General features: G+C 47.5%; 7 protein-coding genes across 7 annotated transcripts; 4 read left to right on the top strand and 3 right to left on the bottom strand.

The window, feature by feature from the left end:
* Positions 1–3,514: 3,514 nt before the first annotated feature.
* BHQ10_007491 (uncharacterized protein) lies at positions 3,515–4,812 on the top strand (the record flags this gene model as incomplete). The annotated part of the gene is made up of 3 exons (XM_040880192.1): positions 3,515–3,779; positions 3,860–4,099; positions 4,160–4,812. 3 exons carry the CDS (start codon positions 3,515–3,517, stop codon positions 4,810–4,812), a joined length of 1,158 nt encoding a protein of 385 aa, XP_040735994.1.
* Positions 4,813–5,150: 338 nt separating this feature from the next.
* BHQ10_007490 (uncharacterized protein) lies at positions 5,151–6,623 on the bottom strand (the record flags this gene model as incomplete). The annotated part of the gene is made up of 1 exon (XM_040880191.1): positions 5,151–6,623. The coding sequence occupies one exon, from the start codon at positions 6,621–6,623 to the stop codon at positions 5,151–5,153; it is 1,473 nt and encodes a 490-aa protein (XP_040735993.1).
* Positions 6,624–7,241: 618 nt separating this feature from the next.
* Positions 7,242–10,863, top strand: BHQ10_007489 (uncharacterized protein; the record flags this gene model as incomplete). The annotated part of the gene is made up of 6 exons (XM_040880189.1): positions 7,242–7,381; positions 7,471–7,640; positions 7,694–7,950; positions 8,008–8,211; positions 8,271–10,493; positions 10,555–10,863. 6 exons carry the CDS (start codon positions 7,242–7,244, stop codon positions 10,861–10,863), a joined length of 3,303 nt encoding a protein of 1,100 aa, XP_040735992.1.
* Positions 10,864–11,705: 842 nt separating this feature from the next.
* On the top strand, positions 11,706–13,562 carry BHQ10_007488 (uncharacterized protein; the record flags this gene model as incomplete). The annotated part of the gene is made up of 5 exons (XM_040880188.1): positions 11,706–11,820; positions 11,882–11,893; positions 11,952–12,214; positions 12,272–13,013; positions 13,069–13,562. The coding sequence occupies 5 exons, from the start codon at positions 11,706–11,708 to the stop codon at positions 13,560–13,562; spliced, it is 1,626 nt and encodes a 541-aa protein (XP_040735991.1).
* Positions 13,563–14,537: 975 nt separating this feature from the next.
* Positions 14,538–15,629, bottom strand: BHQ10_007487 (uncharacterized protein; the record flags this gene model as incomplete). Its single annotated transcript, XM_040880187.1, has 1 exon — positions 14,538–15,629. One exon carries the CDS (start codon positions 15,627–15,629, stop codon positions 14,538–14,540), a length of 1,092 nt encoding a protein of 363 aa, XP_040735990.1.
* Positions 15,630–16,631: 1,002 nt separating this feature from the next.
* BHQ10_007486 (uncharacterized protein) lies at positions 16,632–18,331 on the bottom strand (the record flags this gene model as incomplete). The annotated part of the gene is made up of 6 exons (XM_040880186.1): positions 16,632–16,887; positions 16,952–17,302; positions 17,359–17,710; positions 17,770–17,895; positions 17,953–18,044; positions 18,102–18,331. 6 exons carry the CDS (start codon positions 18,329–18,331, stop codon positions 16,632–16,634), a joined length of 1,407 nt encoding a protein of 468 aa, XP_040735989.1.
* Positions 18,332–20,642: 2,311 nt separating this feature from the next.
* Positions 20,643–22,122, top strand: BHQ10_007485 (uncharacterized protein; the record flags this gene model as incomplete). Its single annotated transcript, XM_040880185.1, has 3 exons — positions 20,643–20,712; positions 20,784–20,939; positions 20,990–22,122. The coding sequence occupies 3 exons, from the start codon at positions 20,643–20,645 to the stop codon at positions 22,120–22,122; spliced, it is 1,359 nt and encodes a 452-aa protein (XP_040735988.1).
* Between the last annotated feature and the right edge of the window lie 60 nt (positions 22,123–22,182).

Here is a 22,182-nt window from a genome sequence, read left to right as displayed (position 1 = left end):
TCTTTCTTACACCTACTTGGCCAACCGCCGGGCTAAGCAAGGCTATTTGTCTTTTTCTCCCTCTGATATCCTGTCAATCATTTCTTCGCAGTCCCGACAGTTTGGTACTGGAGGGTTGCCTGCATTGTCCTTCGTGTCCAACTCCGTTTCCCCTCCTCTATTCCCTCCTGCCGATGCTCCGCTAATTGTGAAATAAAATGAAGCGTGTATCCTACTCTGGATTTCCCTCCTTAATTCTTACTCGATAATTTTTTGTGCCGAATCGTCCCTGCTTCTCTGGTGGTGATATCGGGTCTATTGCGGCTTGAGATCAGCTCTTAGGGTTTGGCGACTGGTGTTGCTCCAGTACCCGAACTCGTCACTTGTCATATCGCCTTAAGATGACTGGCATTTGATCGGCTGTTTTTGTATCAGAATCAGATTCTGGTAATATTTGGTGGTTTTCGTCCTCTTCTTTTTTTTTATTTACGTCAAGTTCTCACTGTCTGTGGCGCCCCTTTCTCACGTCGCCCAACCGACTCTGATATCCTCGGCAACATCACGCAAGAATCCTGCAAGCGAAAAAAAAGTACCACAGCACATGGTCAAATAGAATCTTTTAAAAGACATGTGTATACCGGACTGCATGACAGTCAAAATGGATATCTTCCGATGGCGAAGAAGGAAAGCCCTTGGGTCAAACATGGACGCCCGGTTTGGAGACCCATCGATATCCGCTCCCACGCAGGGATCCTGGAACGAGATGCCCTGTCTACGGCCCGGAAGAGCAGAATTTGCAACATTGCCAAATAAGGTCACTCGATTCAAGACTTTGCTCCGTTCAGATGTAGTTAAATCATCGGAATTGTCAGGTAGCGCAGATGTCACCAATTTTCCGCGGCACCCGATGGTCGACATGCAAGCTCGAAAGCGGTCTATCTCCACTGATAGGATGAAGGAGCGAAGTGATAGGCAAAGAAACGTTAGCAGAACACGTCAATCTCCAAATTCTGAAGTACGACATCGAGTGTCATGCGAGTCTCTGTCGTGTTCCGAGGAAGATGAAGAAGAGCGGCAAGACCATCATAACCCCAATGGTAACAAGAACACTGAGCAACGCAATGTACCGAGTCGAAGTCGCTCGCAGGAAGATCATTGGAGAGCACAATCCGGGAATAATCGACGAGACAGTCAACAAACTTCTATGCACCTCAAATCTCCTCCACTTTCTGCAACGGCAGTGATGCGTCGGTATAGCTCTCAAAGCGAGTCTACCCGCACATATTCATCGACCCCATCAACAGCCACTTTCAGCTCCAGACATACCAGTGTCACTACACCCGGGCTGCATGGATTTTCTGCATCTTCCATTCCTCCATTACTCAAAGAAGAAGAGTATGGAACAAGGTTTGACAAGGACGCTCCTCCTATTCCTCCGATTCCTACAGACCTAAATGGCTCTGTTACCTCTTCTTCCTCTCCTCCTTCGGCTTCCCGCAGTGCCTTTCGTGAGCAACATCGTGCCGGCCATTCTAATAATAAACGACGAAATGGAGGCCCCGTGGGTCCACAAGAACTGGTACCATCCCAGGATGAATTATGGGGTTACTGATTGGTATACGACGATAATAAAGTTTGGTGTATGGAGTGTTTTCTTATACAACGTTGTCAGGGTTTATGGAGTTTTCTTTATGGCTTATTTTCTAATGTCTCTTCTTTTCCAAACCAGTCTTCAACGACGCCTTTTGTTATGTTAATTCAGGGCTCTATACCCTACATGAAAGAAAGAAACGAAATTGATATATTCACTCCATCCTCGAATACATTTCTATTGATGGTACTCGCTATATTTTGATTTCCAGTACAGTACGTCCTGTAAACTTCGTCAGGAAAGTCTGTCCCTGATGACTGCCAGGTACCCGCGTAATTTACAGACTAAATTATGCAGAATTTCCATCCCTATTGTTCTAAGCCTCGACGCCGTAAAAGTCTAATGCGTCTAGAGTGTGATCAGTTGACAACTGGACACCACATTCTGACCACAAGCACATGAGTGATGTTACCCGAGCACTCAACATCAAGCTAATCAGCTCAGGAGATAGTAGTATTGCAATAGACGAGAGAATCATCGTATGACTCGATCTGCAAAGGTGTCCCTCAACCCTTGGCAAAATACGGCGCAGTGCAGCTGTATATCAAGCTACTGATGATGAGGAGCAAGGTCGCAGCAAGCTATCCAATCTACCCCGCTACGATATGCAGAACTGTGAAAGCCTATGCAATGTAAAGAATAACGCTTGTAGCATACCCTGTCTGTATTACTGCATACTACTACTTATCGTGGTAGATCAAGAAATTAGGGCTAATTAAGCCCCAAAGAGGTTAGCGCGACGTGATTGTACTACGGCGGATGGATCGAGGGCCGGTGCTAGTCTGAATCGGGTGACACCGCCAAGTCCGACAACGAGATTGGCTGAGAGCACATGATCAGCCAACCTCTCAGAAAGAGACATCCCAGCAAAGAGCCCACCATCCCCTCATCTGCTCCCTATTAGCCTCGTTGGTCGCTGCGAATCACCCGTCGTAAACCCACTTCTGCTGCAAGTCCCTCATCACTATCACAATGTGCTCTCCTCGAACTCTGTCCAATACTTTGCCCTCCCCAGCAAAGCTTGGGCCGCCCATTCCCTACTCACGGCGGGGCTCTTCACTGTTCCACTGTTCACTGGCCCAGCATGCTCTCTCATCCAGCGTATCCGAAGCCTTCTCTAGCCGCCGAGGGAGATAGCTAAGCTTCGGGCATGGGCAGCTTTGGCTAATTTGCATACTTCCAGCTTCTGATTTGCTGTGTGTTTTAATCACACTAGAACTTCTTAGTGATAATTTGCCAACATGCAGCAGAAACTTATGTGCTTCTTCGACCTAGACTAATGCATCGTGCGCTTCGGTCTTTGTTCCTTTCTTTTTCTCCCACTTCGTCTCCTCCATTGATTCCGGTCTTTCCTCGAGCAAGGACGAGATATTCGGTAGTGGTACTCGTGAAAATGCATCAGTAGATTGCGCAACCACTTACTCATGCCTATCAATTGTGGTCTGGCCAGTCCCAGTGGTCGTAAGTAGTTCCTGTATTACCTAGTGGATCCCCCATCACAATGGATATAACGCCCTTTCTTCGAAATTTTCAAAAAGGCGTAGTATCCATTCTACCCATGCTCGATCCACGCATTCGTTTTCTTTGTGTAAACCCGGCATGCTAACCACTGAGATCCTTCTCTTAGACGTGGGCAAACGTACCTGAAGCCTGCGTGTTTTTCTCGGCTGTCGATCAAATAGCCATACGATCCAAGCTAGTCGGCTTTCTGTGTTGGATTGGGTATATATCGTTCATGACGGACCAATTTACGGCTCTACATTTGTGCGATTAAGGCTACATCTCTATCTGGGGAAATACCCATACAACAAACGATTTACCACTGCAATCAATATTTGAGGAGTCAAATACACAGATACAAGTAGTACTGTGTGAGGCCTCGTCATGATGGCGGTTCGATGGGCCTGGTGGCTCCTCGCCATCGCGACACCCATTTCTGCGTTGCGAACTGTTGCGGGTTCACCATGTACAGATGTGTGCGGCACAACTACAAACACAACTTCCGATGAGATGGCCTGCCTTGATGCAGACTTTAATAGCACAATAGGCACGACAGTCGGTAAAAATTTCAAGAGCTGCGTCTCATGTCTTCTCTCCAGCCCTTATCAAAACACCACCATTGGAGAGACTGATGTGAATTGGGGCTTGTGTATGTCCTCCACTGTGCATCCCGTTTATGCCATATGTTATCGCCAACCTGGGAAGTTCAAAGCTAACCGTACTTGATAGTCAACATGCGATATGCATTTTCTTCGTGTGTTTATGACTACCCAGTGAGCATTACGAACGTATCCACGCCATGTCTAGTCTCGTGTACCTCATTGGGACCAGCACTCGATATGGCATTGACCGATCCTGTCGGCAATCAACTTTCTACTTTCTGCTCTTCTACCTCCTTTGCCGACAATGTCGTCACAACATGCGAGAATTGCTACGCCTTGACTTCACAACAATCATTCTTTGCAAACTGTAGGTTCTTCATATTAATAGAATGGAAATGATCTAATAGCTGACTCCATGTCTTCTCAGTCTTGGAAGCTGTCCGTTACAACTGCCATTTCCCGACTTCTGGCGGCACCGCTTTCCCCATCTCAGCCACTCGCATCTTCAACACTACACAATTACCAACCACAACCGTATCCTACACCTCCAAAGCCACATCGACAGGGTCGTCGACTATTCAAAACTACCTGACCGTCATCATTGTGATGCCCATCATTGGCTTCCTCATCATCGTGTCTTTACTAGCTCTCTGCTGCTTCTGCCTCGTCCGACACCGCCGCAAAGTCGCAAAGAGACGTCGCAATCAAATGCAAACCCGCTGGATGCAACCCGCCTGGGGCGGATTCCCAGTCTCTCCCTACCAGCAAGCAAGCCCCATGATAGCACAGCAACCATACATGATGGCCGGCGGCATAGGTCCATACGGCGCATCGGTCCCCGGCAGGGGGTTCTCGGTCGTTGATCATGACGGCAAACGATACGAGGCAGGTTACTCGACCCACTACATCTCACCAGTTAGCCCGGAGGATACAGTTGCTCAACAACCGTTTCAGTTTGGGATGGATGTCACGCATGCACAGGATTTTAAACAGCCAATTACGCAGCAGACGGAGTACCCACCGCCACCACAGCAACAACAAGAATATTATCCGCCGCCTGGAGCTCCTCATGCTCAATAGACGCATTGGCAATCATCATATTTCCGCAGGCAACGCGATCACATACGAACCACAGGTGATGAACACCCGTGCGGATCGGATCCCATTATATATGGCACTTCCAAACACAGAGTACATCTCAACTGTTATCTAATGTTGAATCTATCTCGATTTTAGCGATATCCCTGCTGTATTTAGATGCGTTTGATATTCGGAGTTGGGGAAATCAAGTTTTGTTCTCTTCAATATTCTTGGTTGATACAATACATCCATGGTAAATGCCAGATTGCTGAACACTAAACTAGCGTGAATAAATGAAAATGGTAGATGAGGAGCCGAAGTAAATGTAATATGTGTGTTTAAGGATCAGAGAGCAGCCAGGCCGGATCAGGCTCGTCATCCTCATCTTCTGATCGAGATGTCGTAGGTTTCAATTCTTCCGGCGTCATATCCTTCAATAGATCTGCTGGTGGCTCGTCTGCATGCTCGTCATCCTCGCTTGCACTTATCGTAGGAAGGTTGGTTGTAGTTGTGATAGGAACTGAATTTGCACCTTGAGGATCTCGTCGCTGATCGGATCCCTGTAGATTGCTAACGCTGTTCCTTGCTGTTGTAGTCTCCGTAGCGTGTGCAAAATCGTGCTCAGAGTCTTCCTGGTCTGTATAGCCGAACATCTGCTTCAGCATTGTTTGCGCTTCTCGTAAAGCTGCAAGCTCCGTGCCAATGCTGCATACGAGTAATTTCCAATCTTTCTCCTCGGCAAGCTCGAGTTTTTCTTCGATCACACGAGTTGTGGCCTCCAGGTCTCCAATGATTGTCTTCCCCTGTTCTCGCCTCAATCCTTCCTCGTTATCAGAGGGTAGCGTTGACGACTTCGACAGTATTAGGGATTGTTGCATCCCATCCCTTAATCTTCGTTCAAAATCTGATATTTCTTTCACCACGCTCTGCCATACGGGTCCGCCATCATATAATGCAGCTATTTCCATCTCCACACTCTCTTGTCTTTTTACCAAATCGGATTGTTCCATCTGCCAATGTTCGCGAGCTAGTTCGAGTGTTCGTCGTTTCGGGTGGAGGGAGTAGAACGAGGATTTTTTGACGTCACGCTGTAAGGACCGAAGCGGCGGAGTTTCCAGATATCGACGGACTTCTGTATCGAGAATCGACAAGGACTCTTTATAAGACGAAAGTTTGGCGTCTACGACATTCTCTATCCGAGACACTTCTTGTATAATATGCCGGTGCCTTGCCTTCATATCGGCAAGCTTCAACTCAAGCTCCTCAATCTCCTGTTCCAAGCCCTTGGCTTCCCCCTTCAGTTTCCGGGCCCTATCGCCCTCGCGATCGTTCTCCAAGTCCGATAATGTTTTCTCAAGGCCGGCCTTCTTGTTCGCAAACGTGTCGACGTCTTCGATGGCATCCTGCCTTTGCTGGATCTGTCGTCGTAAAAGTCGCTTCTCTTCTTCTCTGAGACTGAGAAGGTCACTCATTGATCTGAGTATTCCCTTCCGTGCAGCGCGCAAGCCGATCTTCTTCCTCGGCGGTTGTCGAATGGGTATTGTTCGCACGCTTCTGTCTCGACTTCCTGTTGCAGAGGTAGGAGGTGTAGAGCTTGCATTCGAAAAGACATCATTATTCACATGCCCTGGAGACTGCATACTAGCCAGCAAGCCATCGCTTTGTGCATCCAACAGGCTCTGTATTTGTCGCTGCAGATATTTTGACTGCCGTTCGATGTATATAAGTGGATCGTCATGTTGTTCGGGTGCTGCGAACTGTAGTCGTCTCTCTGATGAGGGGATATTAGAATATGGAAGTAAAGTAGACATGTTGGATGTGTTGGTTTCGGGCGCGGTATCTCAATGACGAAGGAATTCGGGTATTTTGGCAGCAGAAAATATATCGCTGGAAACAGTACTGTCCCTGAGACGCAGGAAAATATTTATAAGGAGTGGAAGAAATGTCAACAGTATTGTGTGGTGTTCTCATGACCAAACAAACCACATGAGTTCTTGTAAACAACCAAGCTAGTAAGCTGAGGCTAATCAGTGCTGATAAGGAAGGAGCTCTTGGCAGGTCGAGAGCTCCCCGTCATTGCACGTGACCTCGCAGCAGCGTTTACTTTGTCAGCTCCGGCGTTGACGTGTGCTCTGTCTGCGCCCAAGCAAACTCCATCATCCATCTCCCTTCATCTACTACACCTCGTTTTCGTTTCATCCAAGCTTTTTGCAACTTTTCTTGAATTATTTATTAGTAAGTATTCTTCTAAGTTTCTGGAACATCGCGTGTTGACGTCGCCCTTCGATGCGATCAAAGCTACTAGCAACAATCTGCTTACCACTTGCAAACAGCTCCGTCGTTTGGACCATCACTTAATCGGCTCACGGAGCACAGCTTTGCCGCGTCTTCAGTACATCTGCCATCAAGTTTTCGGCAAAGCTTGAAAAATGGTTGGACTCACATCGGCTTCTGGCCTTGTCGGCTTCCTGTCCGAGCCAGACCCAGAGCTCAGAGTGTTTGCTTTGAAGACACTTGACGCCGAGGTCGATGTGCTGTGGACAGATATCGTCGACGCTATTCCTCAAATGTATGTTTCACTCCAAACACTTCTTGCTCATCATAGATCGATTGTTGGTCTATCTTCAATGGCGAGCGCTGACGTTTTTTGTCGTACAGAGAGGCGTTATATGAAGACGAGACCTTCCCTGAGCGCGAACTCGCAGCTTTAGTGGCTTCAAAAGTCTACTACCACCTACAAGAGTACAACGAGAGCATGGTGTTTGCTCTAGGAGCCGGAAAATTATTGAACTTAGACAAGGGTGGCGAATTCGAGCAAACGATCATCTGTAGGAAACTATTAACCGCCCTCTGAGCGTGCAGATTTCTGACTTGAGCATAGCCAAATGTATCGACACGTTCATCTCGCTATCTGCCAGCCGCCGTCCATCGGTTGGCGAAACCCCGTTGTCTCTCAACACAGCCTTTCCTTCCTCGAACGGCGCTACGAACACATCTGCCAGCCTAGCTTCTCCTATTACTCCATTTTCACAATCCGCTCTCCCGTCGAAATCTCTTTTATCACGTGAGGAGGAGCCACACACAGATGCTACCTTTCCCCAAGACGGCGCTTCCAAATTTGAAGAGACTTCCTTGGTTGTAAGGAGAGGTGTTCAGAAACAGTTGCAAGGTGTGATTGAACGATTATTCGAGCAGTGTTTCCGCCAGCAGCGATATCGCCAGGTTGTCGGAATCGCAATCGAGGCAAAAAATTTGGAGGTCCTCCGAACGGCTATCCTTCGTTGCAGCGAGTCTGAGAAGCAACAGCAAGGGGAGGCCTCAAGGCATGGCGAAGAGTTGATCGAATATGTCCTAGACATCTGCATGAGCGTGATTCAAGAGCGAAGTTTCCGTAACGAGGTTTGTGATGTCTGTTTCGAACTGTTTAGCATATAAAACTAACCATGGCTGGCACTTAGATCTTGAAACTCATCTTGGAGCTTTTGAACCAAATTCCGTCCCCAGACTATTTCGCTATCGCCAAATGCGTTGTTTACCTTGATGAACATTCCATGGCCACCGAAATTCTCCGGCAACTCGTCGATAAAGATGAAACTAGGGCCCGAACGATCGCTTATCAAATCTCATTCGATCTCTATGATAACAGCACTCAAGAGTTTTTGAAGAAGGTGATTGCTGAGATTGAGGAGCTTCTCCCAGAGGAACCCAAACCAGAAAGTACCGAGGAAGGGGCTGCCACCGAGTCGGATTCTCTGCTGGCAAATCAATCTTCCTCTAAGACCGAGTTGACCGAGGAGGCCCGTCTCGCTTTCACAAATATACGCGACATATTACAAGGTGTCAAGACTATTCAGTTGAACCTTGAATTCCTCTACCGTAGCAACAAGGCTGATGTGTCGATTCTCAACAAGATCCGGGATAGCCTTGAAGCCAGAAATTCGATCTTCCACAATGCCGTCACATTCTCGAATGCATTCATGCATGCAGGTACGACGCACGACAAGTTCTTCCGAGACAACCTGGAGTGGCTTGGAAAGGCTGTTAACTGGTCGAAATTCACGGCAACTGCTGCTCTTGGTGTGATCCACAAGGGAAACCTTTCGGAAGGTCGAAAGCTTTTGGCCCCGTATCTCCCTCGTGAACATATTTCCGGAGTCGGTAGCACAGGTTCTGTCTATAGCCAGGGTGGTTCACTCTTTGCATACGGATTGATTTACGCCAACCACGGTGGTGCTGCTGTTGAGCTTATCCGTGACCACTTCAAGAAGGCCACTGAGGAAGTTGTGCAACATGGAGGCGCTCTTGGTCTTGGTGTCGCGGGTATGGCAACAGGCGATGAGGGCATCTGGGAGGATCTCAAGTCTGTTCTCTACACTGACTCCGCTGTTAACGGTGAGGCTGTTGGTTTGGCCATGGGTCTTGTCATGTTGGGTACTGGTAACATGAAATTGTTGGAAGAGATGGTTCAGTATGCACACGAGACTCAGCATGAAAAAATCGTGCGAGGTCTCGCGCTGGGTATGGCTTTGATCATGTATGGTCGACAAGAAGCAGCTGATGAACTCATCAACGGCTTGCTGGGTGATCCCGATCCTTATCTCCGTTACGGAGGTATTATGACTGTTGCATTGGCATACTGTGGCACAGGAAGCAATAAAGCTGTTCGCAAGCTTCTTCATGTCGCAGTGAGCGATGTCAATGATGACGTCCGTCGGGTGGCTGTAATGAGCTTGGGTTTCATCTTGTTCCGCAAGCATCAAAGCGTACCTCGCATGGTTGAGTTGTTGTCCGAGTCATACAACCCACATGTTCGTTATGGTGCTGCAATGGCTTTGGGTATCTCATGTGCTGGCACTGGTCTTGATGAAGCTATCGATCTTTTGGAGCCTATGCTTAAGGATCCTACGGATTTCGTCAGGCAGGGTGCTCTCATCTCGCTTGCCATGGTCCTCGTTCAACAGAACGAGACTATGAATCCCAAGGTCGGCAGCATTCGCAAGATGATGAATACGATAATTACAGATCGCCATGAGGATGCGATGGCTAAGTTCGGTTGTGCTATTGCTCTGGGTATCATTGATGCAGGCGGTCGTAATTGCACCATCAGTCTACAGACTCAGACGGGTAATCTTAACATGCCTGGTATTGTTGGTGCTGCTGTCTTCACACAGTACTGGTATTGGTTCCCTCTTGCACACTTCCTTTCCCTGAGCTACACGCCGACTGCAGTCATCGGTGTCGATCAATCCCTCGAAGTCCCTGTATTTCAATTCCATAGCAACACAAGACCCAGTCTCTTCGACTACCCTCCTGAGCAACAAGTCAAGGCCGATGAGGCTCCCGAAAAGGTGAAGACCGCAGTTCTTTCTACGACAAACCAGGCCAAGCGACGAGCGCAACGTCGGGAAAAGCAACAAAGGCGGGAGAGCATGGACGTTGATCAGACCCCAACGACACCCAAGGTTTCTGGTCAGCTTCCTGAAAAGATGGAGACTGAGGAAACTGCTATCAAGGAAGGTGAAGAGGGCAAAGAGACCAAGGAGGAAGCTCCTGCAGAGAGTTTAAAGAAGAAGGCAGAGAAGGAGAAGGTTGGATACGAGTTAGAGAACATGTCACGTGTGCTCCCGGCTCAGTTGAAATACTTGACCTTCCCCGACCCACGATATGAGCCTGTCAAACGCGTAAGTCTTTTGATCTACTCGAACTACTGTTTTCTGTGCTCATTTACTAACTCTATCTTAGCCTACTGGAGGAGTGGTCGTTGTTCTTGACAAGAAACCAGACGAACCACGAGAGACAATCGAACTACGGGCCACTACTGAGATTCGACAAGCGGCTCTATCAGATGCCATGCAATATTTCACGGATCGTATACAGGCTCAAGGTGGTGCTGCCTTCGAGACACCACAACGAGGCGGAGCTGCAGCCGATGCAACTGGTGCTGCTCTCGCGGCTGGTGTACTCACTGCCGTTGATGAAGATGAAGAAGGCGCGGAGGATGCCCCTGTTCCTGATGAATTCGGCTACGAGACAGACAACATGGAGGAGTAAATTCGAAGACAGGAGGTACTTTAAAGTAGACGCCTTTGCAGCTTTGGCATGGTTGCATATGTTCCTGCATGTATCACTACTTTTATTATAAATCTAAGATCATTCTGTATAGCATGGACTCGGGCTGCCGGTCAATTTAATTAATCTGCATTGAAAATGTTCTTCTAAGCTGTCAAGTACCGAGTTTATCGACTCTAGATTCCTCATGTGATTGCGAGTCGCAACAAATCGAACCAAGTCACGTGTGTCCGTGACAAGAATGCCTCGGCTGTTTCCCCTTTAGGCTTAGTGCTAGACAATACGTAGCAAAGAATGTCTTCCCTCGCGGTCGGATGACTCTTTCTGGCTAACTTCATCCTTTTACGGACTACGTACGTACTATTTATCTCCTACTCGGCTTACTGTCGGTCTGCTAATGCACTAGCAATTCGGCCCTCGTCCACGAGTGGTAATTACTGCTCCTAGTAAGGCGGCTGGCTTACTATGGAGTAGTTTAGCCGGCGCGTGGTTGGTCCCATGAGCTCCGGTACCAGCGGCCCGCAAAATACTTTCCTTTGCCTATGACGCCGGCGGGCAAAATCCCCAAGCATGTGAATCTCCGAATCCAACACAATATTCCTACCTCACGCCCCGTGGGGTTCGATGGCTCTTTCCTCTTTATATATCCGGCTGACACTCTGACGGATATTGTACTCTGTTCATTTTTTTCCCTCTAATCCTATCATTCTGTGTTGTATCGCTTGCTCCACGCATCAAGCGTCGTTTCTGTCTCGAATACAAATCCGAGTCTGTGTACCACAAGAACATCGTCACTCATTACACAATAGAATCACAGCACCACGATGTCGCAAACGGTTTCCAAAGAGCAGGTCGCTGCTCATAATAAGTCGGATAGCTTGTGGATCGTCATTGACGAAGATGTCTATGATGTGACCAAGTTTCAGGATGAGCATCCTGGTAAGTGTCTAGTTCAACCACGCAGGTAGTCAAGATCGCGGACTAATTTATATGTGATTAGGTGGCAAGAAGAGTATGCTCGCATCAATACAGATACTAGCTTTATTATCATACTAATCGAGTTTGTATAGTTCTGCAACGTGTCGCTGGCAAGGACGCTTCCAAGCAGTTCTGGAAGTACCACAATGATGGCATCTTGAAAAAGTACAAGAGCCAGCTCCAGATTGGCTCTCTCGACACCAAGAAAGTCGAGGCGCCCCCGGCGCCTGCGCCTGCTCCCTCTGCACCTAGTCCTGCAAAGGGCAAAGCTGTTGCCAAACCCGCCAAGTCAGAGGGACCTCTGGAGCCCTACGGAGATCTTATTCCTTTCGCAGACCCGTCATGGTATCAAGGCGTATGTCCTTCTGAATCTCCTGAGTTATGGTTACTCGCTGACTTGTCCTCTCACTAGCAACACTCGCCTTACTACAACGAAACACACGCCGCTCTTCGCGCCGAAGTCCGGGAATGGGTAGAATCTGAAATCGAGCCCTACGTGACAGAATGGGACGAAGGAAAGAAAGTGCCCGACAGCATCTACAAACAAATGGGAGAGCGTGGTTATCTAGCCGGTCTTCTCGGTGTACACTTTCCCGCTGAATACACACAGTCTCGCGTCAAGTCTGTCCCCGCAGATGTGTGGGACCACTTCCACGAACTCATCGTCACCGATGAGCTTTCTCGCACCGGTAGCGGTGGTTTGGTCTGGAACTTGATTGGTGGTTTCGGTATTGGATGCCCGCCACTCGTCAAATTTGGCAAGAAGCCTTTGCTAGACAGAATTCTGCCTGGTATATTGGCTGGTGATAAGCGCATTTGTCTCGCTATTACTGAACCCGATGCTGGTAGTGATGTGGCCAATCTGACTTGCGAAGCCAAGTTGAGTGAGGACGGAAAGCACTATATTGTGAACGGCGAGAAGAAGTGGATTACGAACGGTATTTGGTCGGATTATTTCACTGTTGCTGTTCGTACCGGTGCTGAGGGCATGAACGGCGTTAGCGTTCTGCTTATTGAGCGAGAGAATGGTGGTGTCAGCACTCGTCGTATGGACTGCCAAGGTGTTTGGAGCAGTGGTACCACTTATATCACTTTTGAAGACACCAAGGTTCCTGTTGAGAACTTGATTGGAAAGGAGAACCAGGGATTCAAAGGTAAAACTCCTTCCAATGTATTTCAATTGACAAACAATGTACTGACATTGACTAGTCATTATGACCAACTTCAACCACGAACGCATCGGCATCGTCATCCAATCCCTCCGCTTCTCTCGCGTCTGCTACGAAGAATCCGTCAAATACGCCAACAAGCGCCGCACTTTTGGCAAGAAACTAATCGACCACCCCGTCATCCGCATGAAACTCGCCGACATGGCCCGCCAGATCGAAGCCGCCTACAACTGGCTCGAGAACGTCGTCTACCAAGCCCAGTCCATGGAAGAAACCGAAGCCATGCTCAAAATGGGTGGCGCCATTGCTGGTCTCAAGGCCCAGTCCACCAGAACCTTTGAATTCTGTGCTCGTGAAGCGAGTCAGATCTTTGGTGGTCTGAGTTATAGCCGTGGCGGCCAAGGTGGAAAGATTGAGCGATTGTATCGTGATGTGCGCGCTTATGCTATTCCCGGTGGTAGTGAGGAGATTATGCTAGATCTTAGTATGCGTCAGAGTTTGAGGGTTTACCAGATGTTTGGCATGAAGCTATAAAAGGTAGCAGTGTTTTATTTTTGATACCCTCTCAATCTTGACTCCTCAAGTTGAGTTTCTTTGCATTACCTTCTACGTATACATATGCATGTGCCCTGTTTTACTTATGACTCATTTTTAGCTCTCAAACCATGGCTTCGTACCATTTCTCCTTTTTCACAAGGTTGCAATGTTACTTCTGTTATGTACCTAGATCTCCTATATCACTGCTTAAATGACATGGGAGCTTCACTATATTTCATTACGACCTCCATGAATACTATTAGATTCATCTACTTCAATTTTTATTGACCATTTAAAGTCCTCGACGATCACGTTGCTGTCGTGGCTGGTGATAATTTTTAGCTTCAGGGTTCAATTATAAATTTGTGTTGTGTGAATGAAGAGTATGTACCGAAGTAAATGCTATGGTCATTTGATGCTTAGATTAGTAGTCACTGAACTCCCAGAAAATATGATAGCACTTGTAAAACTGTATATCGAACTGATCAAACCTGAGTCTTTGACTCCCAACCCTATATGGGCTTTCTTTGCTGAAGAGGTAAGTAGTCTTCTATTATATTCCTCAAACACTACGTCAATGGTTCCGCCAGTGGAAAAGAAAATTCAGAGCAGAAGAAGCCCCATCCTAGCAAAATGATATTTAGTTTGAGATAGTCAATATCTAGCCAGGGACAAGATTCAAGTTGGTAATTGTAGGGAGCTTGTGAGACCTGTTCAATTTGCCTTAGAATTTCACTTTTCGAGGGGCTAGAATACACATACCAAAATGATAGATCGACGGGACGCGCGCATCATTTCAATGCTCACTCAAATTGCTAGCCAGTCATTTAAAGTGGCTTCACAGTCAGAAACTGAACTACTCTTAAGAATAATGACGTAACCTAAGTACATTGAGCTATTCCTAGCAGGCCGTATGTGACCTGTTATAATAAGCAAATAATACACGTATATACTAAGGTAGTTCTACCCTAATCAGGTCGAAGAGAAATCAAAATCCAGCCATGATCCCATCATCTTTTGGACCTGCGCGTAAAGGGGTAAATCTTTGGCCTCCCTGTCCTCATTCAAGTACCTGAAGTTATCCAGAGTCTCGTAATCCTCAMCCGCCGAGCCATTTTCAGGGCGAAGAATAGTTTTCGCCGTGCTGATATTCTCCTCGAGGTCCGACATGGCACCGACGCCGATGATTGTGCTGACATGCAGTCCGTCATGCGAAGCTCGCCACGCCTTAGAGAGCGCAAAGCGGAGGGCAAGAGCGCTGAGACATTCACCCCGAGATTCTACCCACGTAGCAACATCCTGGGAGATAGCACGCAATGCCGGAGGCGCTGGGTGCCAATCACCCAGCGCACCGATTGGCACGCCCCCATTTCTCAGTAACCCAGAGCCCAGGGGGCTAGAATTACACAAACAGCTGACTCTCGCATCTTTGAAAAGCTGGAGGCCCTGTTTTTCTAGCTTGGTGTTTTGCAACGTGAGCTGTGCCCAATTTTGCACGATATCTATCGGCCGGCCATACCGCTCCAGTGCTCCCAATGCTACCCGTGCTAGAGCAGGAATGTCATATCCAGATATACCAACGTACTTGAAGTGACCTGCATCACGCAGCTTGAATAGAGTGCCCACGGCAGTGATGGCTTCTTCAGGGGTGACAAACTCGACGTCGTGGCAGAAGACAACATCAAGATACGTGGTCTGAAATCGCGCAAGAGATCGAGTGACTGATTTCTCGATCCAAGCCGGCGAGTAGTCGAATTTATCCACCGATATTCTTCCCACTTTGGTCATCAATATGTAGTCACTTCTTTTGTACTTTGATGCTATTTCCGGCTGGGTTAAGGCGTGGCCCATTAGTTGCTCTGATGGCTCGTAGTATGGCGAGGTATCGATGGCTCTCAGGCCAAGGTCGAACGCTCTTCTTAAGATACTGACGACATTCAATGACTCTGGATCTTTGGTGACCTGGTAACTGAATCCTGAGCCACCCATTATGAGCATCGGCAGTTTGGCTGTCGCCAAAGGGTTCATGCCTGTTGCCGAAGGATTCACACCTGCGTCGCCCATCGTGCCGTCAAGGAAAGGGTAAGAGTGGTTATATAGAGCTGGAGTTTCTGGAAGTGCTCTGTTGTAGCTGCAATCGCGGACTGACTGTCAGAAATAGTTTCATTTGCCGTAGACACTGGACCGGGAAGGATTCTATCAATCTAGTATGAGTAAAAGTGAGTCAGTCATACGTCTGTCTCAAAGGATGCCTTTGTGCCGCAGATGAGTCCTCGAGGCCTTCCCCAACAGCCTGCTACTGAAATACTCCGGCAACAGCCCGAGAGAAATATGTTTTCAATATTTCTTTTTTGTTTCCTTCCATCTATAAGGTTGACACTACGTGTAAGTTCATGAAGTTCATTCAACCCTTTTGCTCCACTATGCTTCGAATATACCCGCGGGTAATTTAGATAATCTCAATTTCGATCAGTCTCGACCGATGATTAATTTACCCTCGGAGAGATCCGCACTTTACCATTGTATACCTAATAATGTGCCGGTATAGATTCATTGATGACGAGACGATAATCTCGTAAATTAACCAACGGGATTAACCATGAATCTCTCTATTAAGGTTCTGACGCTCTCTGTCAAGGGTGGATTAATTGGTGCATGTGCCGACCCTCTGATACCTTTGTACAAACTGCACTTCATCAACTCTTTCCAAGGTGAGCAGATATAGGAACTAGGTTAATATATCGGTCTCTATCTACAACGAATTGTCTTAAGAGGGTATTGGAGATGACAGCAACCTTGGAAACAAAAGAAATATATAAGTTAAGTTAGAGAATATTGATTATATAATGGAATTATTTGAAATGACCAGCAAGCAACATTGATTTATACCTTATTTACCAAGCGGGATTTATAGATGAATCCTATTTTTCTCTCATTTTTCTAAGCTCGACAGAAGGAAAAAGAGATTTGTAAAGTAACTTAAAACAAAGGAGGCCTCCTTATACTATCTTGTGTGTCGATGAATCTTTGAGGCTCAAAGTACAGACACTATTGACCAAAATGTATTCATTCAAATTGCTCGATGACAACGGCTTTCTTCTCCTGGTTCTCCAATGTGCCACTGACAGTCTCCTCGTCCGCCGAACGGTGTCCATGTAGACCTAGATCAGTCTCGGTAAGCTTATCCATGGTGTTCACGTAAGCAGGCACGAAGTTGACGCAGATGGCATAAGACAGAGAGCCAACGAAGAAGATCAATGGCACAAACATGGCAGTGCCGGTACTGTAGGCGTCGGCTGTCACACCTGTCAAGGGCGGAACACTAGAGCAGGATTTAATTAGTATTGAATATAGTGAAAAGGGTGTTGGCTTAGAAAGTGACGTACCAAGCACCTCCGAGCACACCTGCAACAATAAAACCCGAACCACGCTTCGTATAACGACCGAGGCCCTTCATACCAAGCGCAACGATGGTAGGGAAACAAATGGACTCAAAGAAGAGGGTGACATAAAGCATGCTCATGCCGATATTTCCACGCTGAGTGATGGAAGGGGCGAGGAAAACCATGACCATTAGCATGTAAAATCCGAAGACCCAACGAGGTCGTAAAAAGTACATCAGCCCTACACCAGCAAACCGGCCCACCGCAAAAGCTGCCTGTGCTCCAGCCAGGAAGTTGGAAGCGGTTGCCGAGCTGGTGTTGGCTCGTGTTTCTGTGACGTAGTTTATGAAATACCTAGAGGCGCTCTCGCATTAGTGTCAGGTCTCTCTGATTATAAAAAAGGCATTTACCCAGCAATAGCAACTTGAGAACCACAGTAACAGAACTGAGCAAAAGCAGCGTGGAATAGTTTGTATTGCTTCCAGAATGGTTTGCTGTCTTCGTTAGTATGGGCCTCGTTCGCCAGATAAGCCATGTCTGCGTCGGTAATTTCGGGGATGCTGGACATGAAAAAAACACCGGCTAAAATGAATACGAAGATGGCGATGGCCGTGTAGACCCATTGAACATTTTGAAGAGCCTTCGCATCATCAAAAGCGAAGAATACGTAGGAACCAAGCACTGGTGAGATGACTGATCCAACACCATTGAAAGCCTGCGATATGTTGATACGGATCTCTGCGTACTTGGGAGGACCGCAAACTAAACAGATAGAGAAATCAATTTCTGGAGGTCCAGGAGCATGATGAAGTCGGACATACTGGTAATATAAGGGTTTGCAGCTGTCTCTAGGGATCCTAGACCATTTCCGATAATGAAAATACAAGCACAGAAGCCTCCAAAGCTTTCATGCTTAATAGCAGGGATAGCAAGCAGAGCGCCGACGCCTGTTTCAAGGTATTAGAAGAAGTAAGTTGGCCCCGGATAGGGTGAGTTGATCGTACCGTATAGAAACAACCCCCAGATAAAGACAGCACGATAGCCAAAACGTCTCAGAATCCAAGCAGCATGACCAAGTGATGCCAGGGGATAAGCTCTGGAAGATGGTCAGATTTTAATCATTGTAGAGGAAACGAAAGAGATGGTAAAGTACCCAAAGTAAGCAGCTTGAAGGCCGGATGAACGTGCCTTGGTGATGTGCAGCGTGTTTTGGAAATGTTTGTTCAGAGTGTCAAGCAGACTATAAGAGAAACCCCAGAGGAAGAACAAGATGGTGACCAACGCGATGGGGTACAACGACTCGCGCAATGTGACCTCGGGTCTGTTCGTTTGATCATCGCGAGAGCGCAAAGATCTCTTTTTCCAAAAACCTTTGGTCGGCATCGTGTCTTACAGACTGGAAGAAGGGACAAAAAGATGTAGCGCTTCGATTTTGGCTCGAGATAGTTCGGGCAGCTGTGATCTAATGCAAGGAAGCACGAGCAGGATGTAACCTTTATAGGCCTGTGTGCCCTTACATGCTACATGGTACATGCTACATGTAAACACGATGCATGATCTCGCGGAGAGCATCTCCAAAGGTCCGAGCCAAAGTCACATAGCTATTCGGCGCCACAATTCCATATACGGGAGGAGGGTCCATCATGGCTGTCCGGGGGCAGGATCTGGTCTGGGGAAATTACCCACAGGGTAAATACTATCAAGCCAAGGCCCTCTTTATACCCGGATCCAGCCACGCAGCGCAGAAGCATATAAAGTTCTTTGAGAACAGCACGACCGAAGGGAGTTTAAGGGTTTCCATCCAGAGATGGCTAGTACAATTGTCGATTTCTTTTTAAAGCTTAAACACAGGCTCACCTAGTCCGTACAGTATCTAAGGACTGATTATACTTTCCAATTGGTGGGAAAATGTCTTCCAGTTATCAAATCAAAAATGAATGCACCATACTGTGGGGGGCCCTATTGTCTCTTATTATCACACTGAGATCGTTCAATTGTTGGTTGGCATAGACAGGATCGGGAAATTTCCGGGCTTTAGGGTAATTACTTTTCTTGCATCCAATAGGTATTGATCATCATCATGGTCACAGACCGCTCAAATCGTCGCCAAAGAAGAGAAGCCATAGCATCTCGCACTTTTATTAGGCAAAATTGATTTACGAATTCTACCGATGGCCAAGTAGTAGTTATAGAAAGTACTCTAGTTCGGCAGCCATTCAACGACAACTAGGTACGGGGATTACTTCGTGGATACGAACTCTCTGGGCAGTAGCTTAACAGTCCCCCTTTGAAATCCAAATCAGAACGGTCTATTTGGAGGATATCTCCCATTGAAATTCTCGCAAAGTCGCCATTGAACTCAATTTACACCTCACAACGATGAATTCCAGTGAATTGCTGATTTCAAAAAGCGCGAATGCTTTCATATACCTAGTGATCGTAGATGTGGTTCATCTCTTCTTTGCCGTTGATAAAGTAAGACTCTGTCACCCACAATCAAGCAAGGCCGTAAGATACCCTATTATGCCCGACTATCAGAAGGACCGCCTTATATCTGTGTACAGCAAAACCATAGGTGCGCAGATTGCGCAAAATCAGCCCTCTTATTCATGTAGGAATCCTGGGGATATGCTCGGTATATGTGGAGTATATCATATCAGACTAATATTGTCCCAAATTATTCAGGGTTTGGGGTCGGCGAGTCTCAGGGGTGAGGGGTGAGTTGGGAAGATCTTTCGGGAAGCCCACCGCACGGATACCCCGCCCCGAGGCTCCCCAGTCTGTGTTCTCGTATATGATTGGTTTCGAGTATGCGAGCATGTTACTCGTGGGTGAATTGCAGGGCTCCCCCAGATTCTCCCTTTCAATCCCCATTGTAAAATACTACCAGTGCTTGAAGCTTGAATTCAAAGGTCTCTTGTCTCGTAGCTTATGATGTCTCGTCCCGTCGCAACATGACTCCAGATGCCATGTCAAGCCCAGATCAGGGCCAGCGTCGACTGCTGACGCGGAATTCGAAAAGAGTATTGCGGGCTTGTGACCAGTGCAATGCGTCCCGTACACGCTGCGATGGCCGGTATCCATGGTATGATTTCCTTTCCTGGCTCCTTAGAGCAAATGAAGCTGTTTCTACTAGGAAAATAACGTCTTGTGTAGTGGACACTGCTATGGTGAGTGCGCATTATCTTCTGCGGGCATCGGAGTATAAGTCTGAAATCTAGCCCAGCGGTAGGATGTCCATGCCAGTACAACCGCGAAGCAAAAAAGAGAGGTCGTAAGTCCAAGTCATTTAGACGAAGTCCCTGTGGGACGCCATCCAACAGCGGGTTGCAAACCTCCCTTATTCGTTCGGCACCGACGCCATCATCAGAGGGCTTTGCTGCTTGTGAGAGTGAGACGGGGAGGGTATCGACTTCACAGGCTGGGCCTTCTCCCGGCTGGAACTTAGAGAGCGTAAACCTAGTTGAGGACGATGCAACTATCCCTGTCGACTCACCTAACCAAACGACTCCAATCACGACGAGTTTGTCCCATGCTCATTCTATGCGAATCGATGCTCTGCCTCCGATCAACCTTTCGGTCCCTCTTTGTGCGACGACAGCACTTGCAATTTTCAGCCCCAAAGACTCTTCCTCTTGTCGCTATCCTTGCTTGGAGCCTCTTTTACCTAGTTTAGCAGAGTTTCTTGATCCAAATGCAGCTTGCGATCTATTGGATATCTTCTTCGCAGAACCTGACTGTTATCCGTGCTTCGATCACAGTCCGTATGTCCTGACCCCAGTGTTGCGGAGAACGGCTGTTTTGCACCCGTCTGAACCACGACTGACATCCCCAGCTTTGCTCGCGGCAATGCTCTGGTGTGTGGCTCAGACAGCTGGTGACCGGCAATTCTATTTGCCTGGATCCCGCGAGCGGGTGGCTCATCGTCTCTATCGTCTAACCATATCGTTGTTACGAGAGCGAGATATGGACAACTGGCATCGTGTGCATGGTAAGTCTCGGATGTTCTGATCAGAGAGTGTATTTAACAATCATGGGTAGGTGGCTGGGAACTAGAAGACAACTATCTCGACACGGACTGTAGCAACAGACCGCGACGAATCTTTAGCACCGGGCCGACCCCTACAGTGGACGATGTGTTAGCCTTTGTTCTTCTGGCTGTTGTCATCTCCGGCGGCGAGTTCAAGTCAGATTGTATAAAATGGTGGAACAAAGCAGTAGGCCTGGTCAAGCATCTTAATCTTCACAAAGAGCCATCGATATCAGACAATACTGCACTTCACTTCGACACTGACCAGTCTATCATTAGAAAATTGACCGAAAAGCATGAAGAACAGCGGCGAACCTTCTGGCTAGTCTACCTATTGGACAGACATCTGGCCTTGTCACACAACCGGTCTTTGCACATCTTGGACGCCGAATGTGAAGTTTTCAGTCCCCTACCAGAACATATTTGGCAGAAACTGGATATTTTCGCTCTGGAATCGCTACCACGACGCTCCTATGGGCCGCCTACTATGATTACTGGGGTAGGCTTGTTTGAATATCTACTCCCAATCATGGCCATCCTCGGCGATATTATTGACTTTCGGTTTTGGCGCCATCATCCACGACTGAAATGCGACGAAGAGACTACTTTAAAAGCCATCAAGCTTGCTCTTGACCGTTGCGATTGTAGCCTTACAAGATTCTCCAAATCACTTAAGTCATTGGAGGACCCTTCTTCTATCACCGCTTCATTCCCTTCACAGACCAATCGAGCAGACTTGGTTGTCGCGTATGCGAGATATATAATCAAGGTCTTGTATGTTCTACTCTATGGGAACTGGGACGCTATCTCCATGCTTCAAGATAGTGGCGACTGGATATTATCACCTGCGTTCTCTGAGTGCGCCTCAAATTCCATTGCCGCAGCCGAGGCAATAGCCAATATCCTAAACCTTGACCCTGAGCTGTCATTTATGTCCTACTTATTGGGTATTTATCTCTTTCACGGTAGCTTTATTCTACTACTGTTTGCGGAGCGAATGCCTCAGATTGGCCACAATCCCTCGGTGGAGCATGCTTGCGAGGTTATTATTCGAGCGCATGAGATCTCGATCGTCACCCTGAGCACGGATTTTCAGGTAAATACCTTCTTTCATCCAGTTTTCAAGTATCTGACAGATTTCTAGAAAACTTTTCGAAAAACGTTGAGGTCTGTTCTCTATAATGCTCGGCATCCGGGAATGATG

This window comes from Talaromyces amestolkiae (assembly GCF_001896365.1).
Source record: "Talaromyces amestolkiae strain CIB chromosome Unknown scaffold15.1, whole genome shotgun sequence".
In the NCBI taxonomy this organism is placed as follows: domain Eukaryota; kingdom Fungi; phylum Ascomycota; class Eurotiomycetes; order Eurotiales; family Trichocomaceae; genus Talaromyces; species Talaromyces amestolkiae.
The sequence above is the reverse complement of the archived record's forward strand: the minus strand, read 5'-3'. Positions and strand labels throughout refer to the sequence as shown.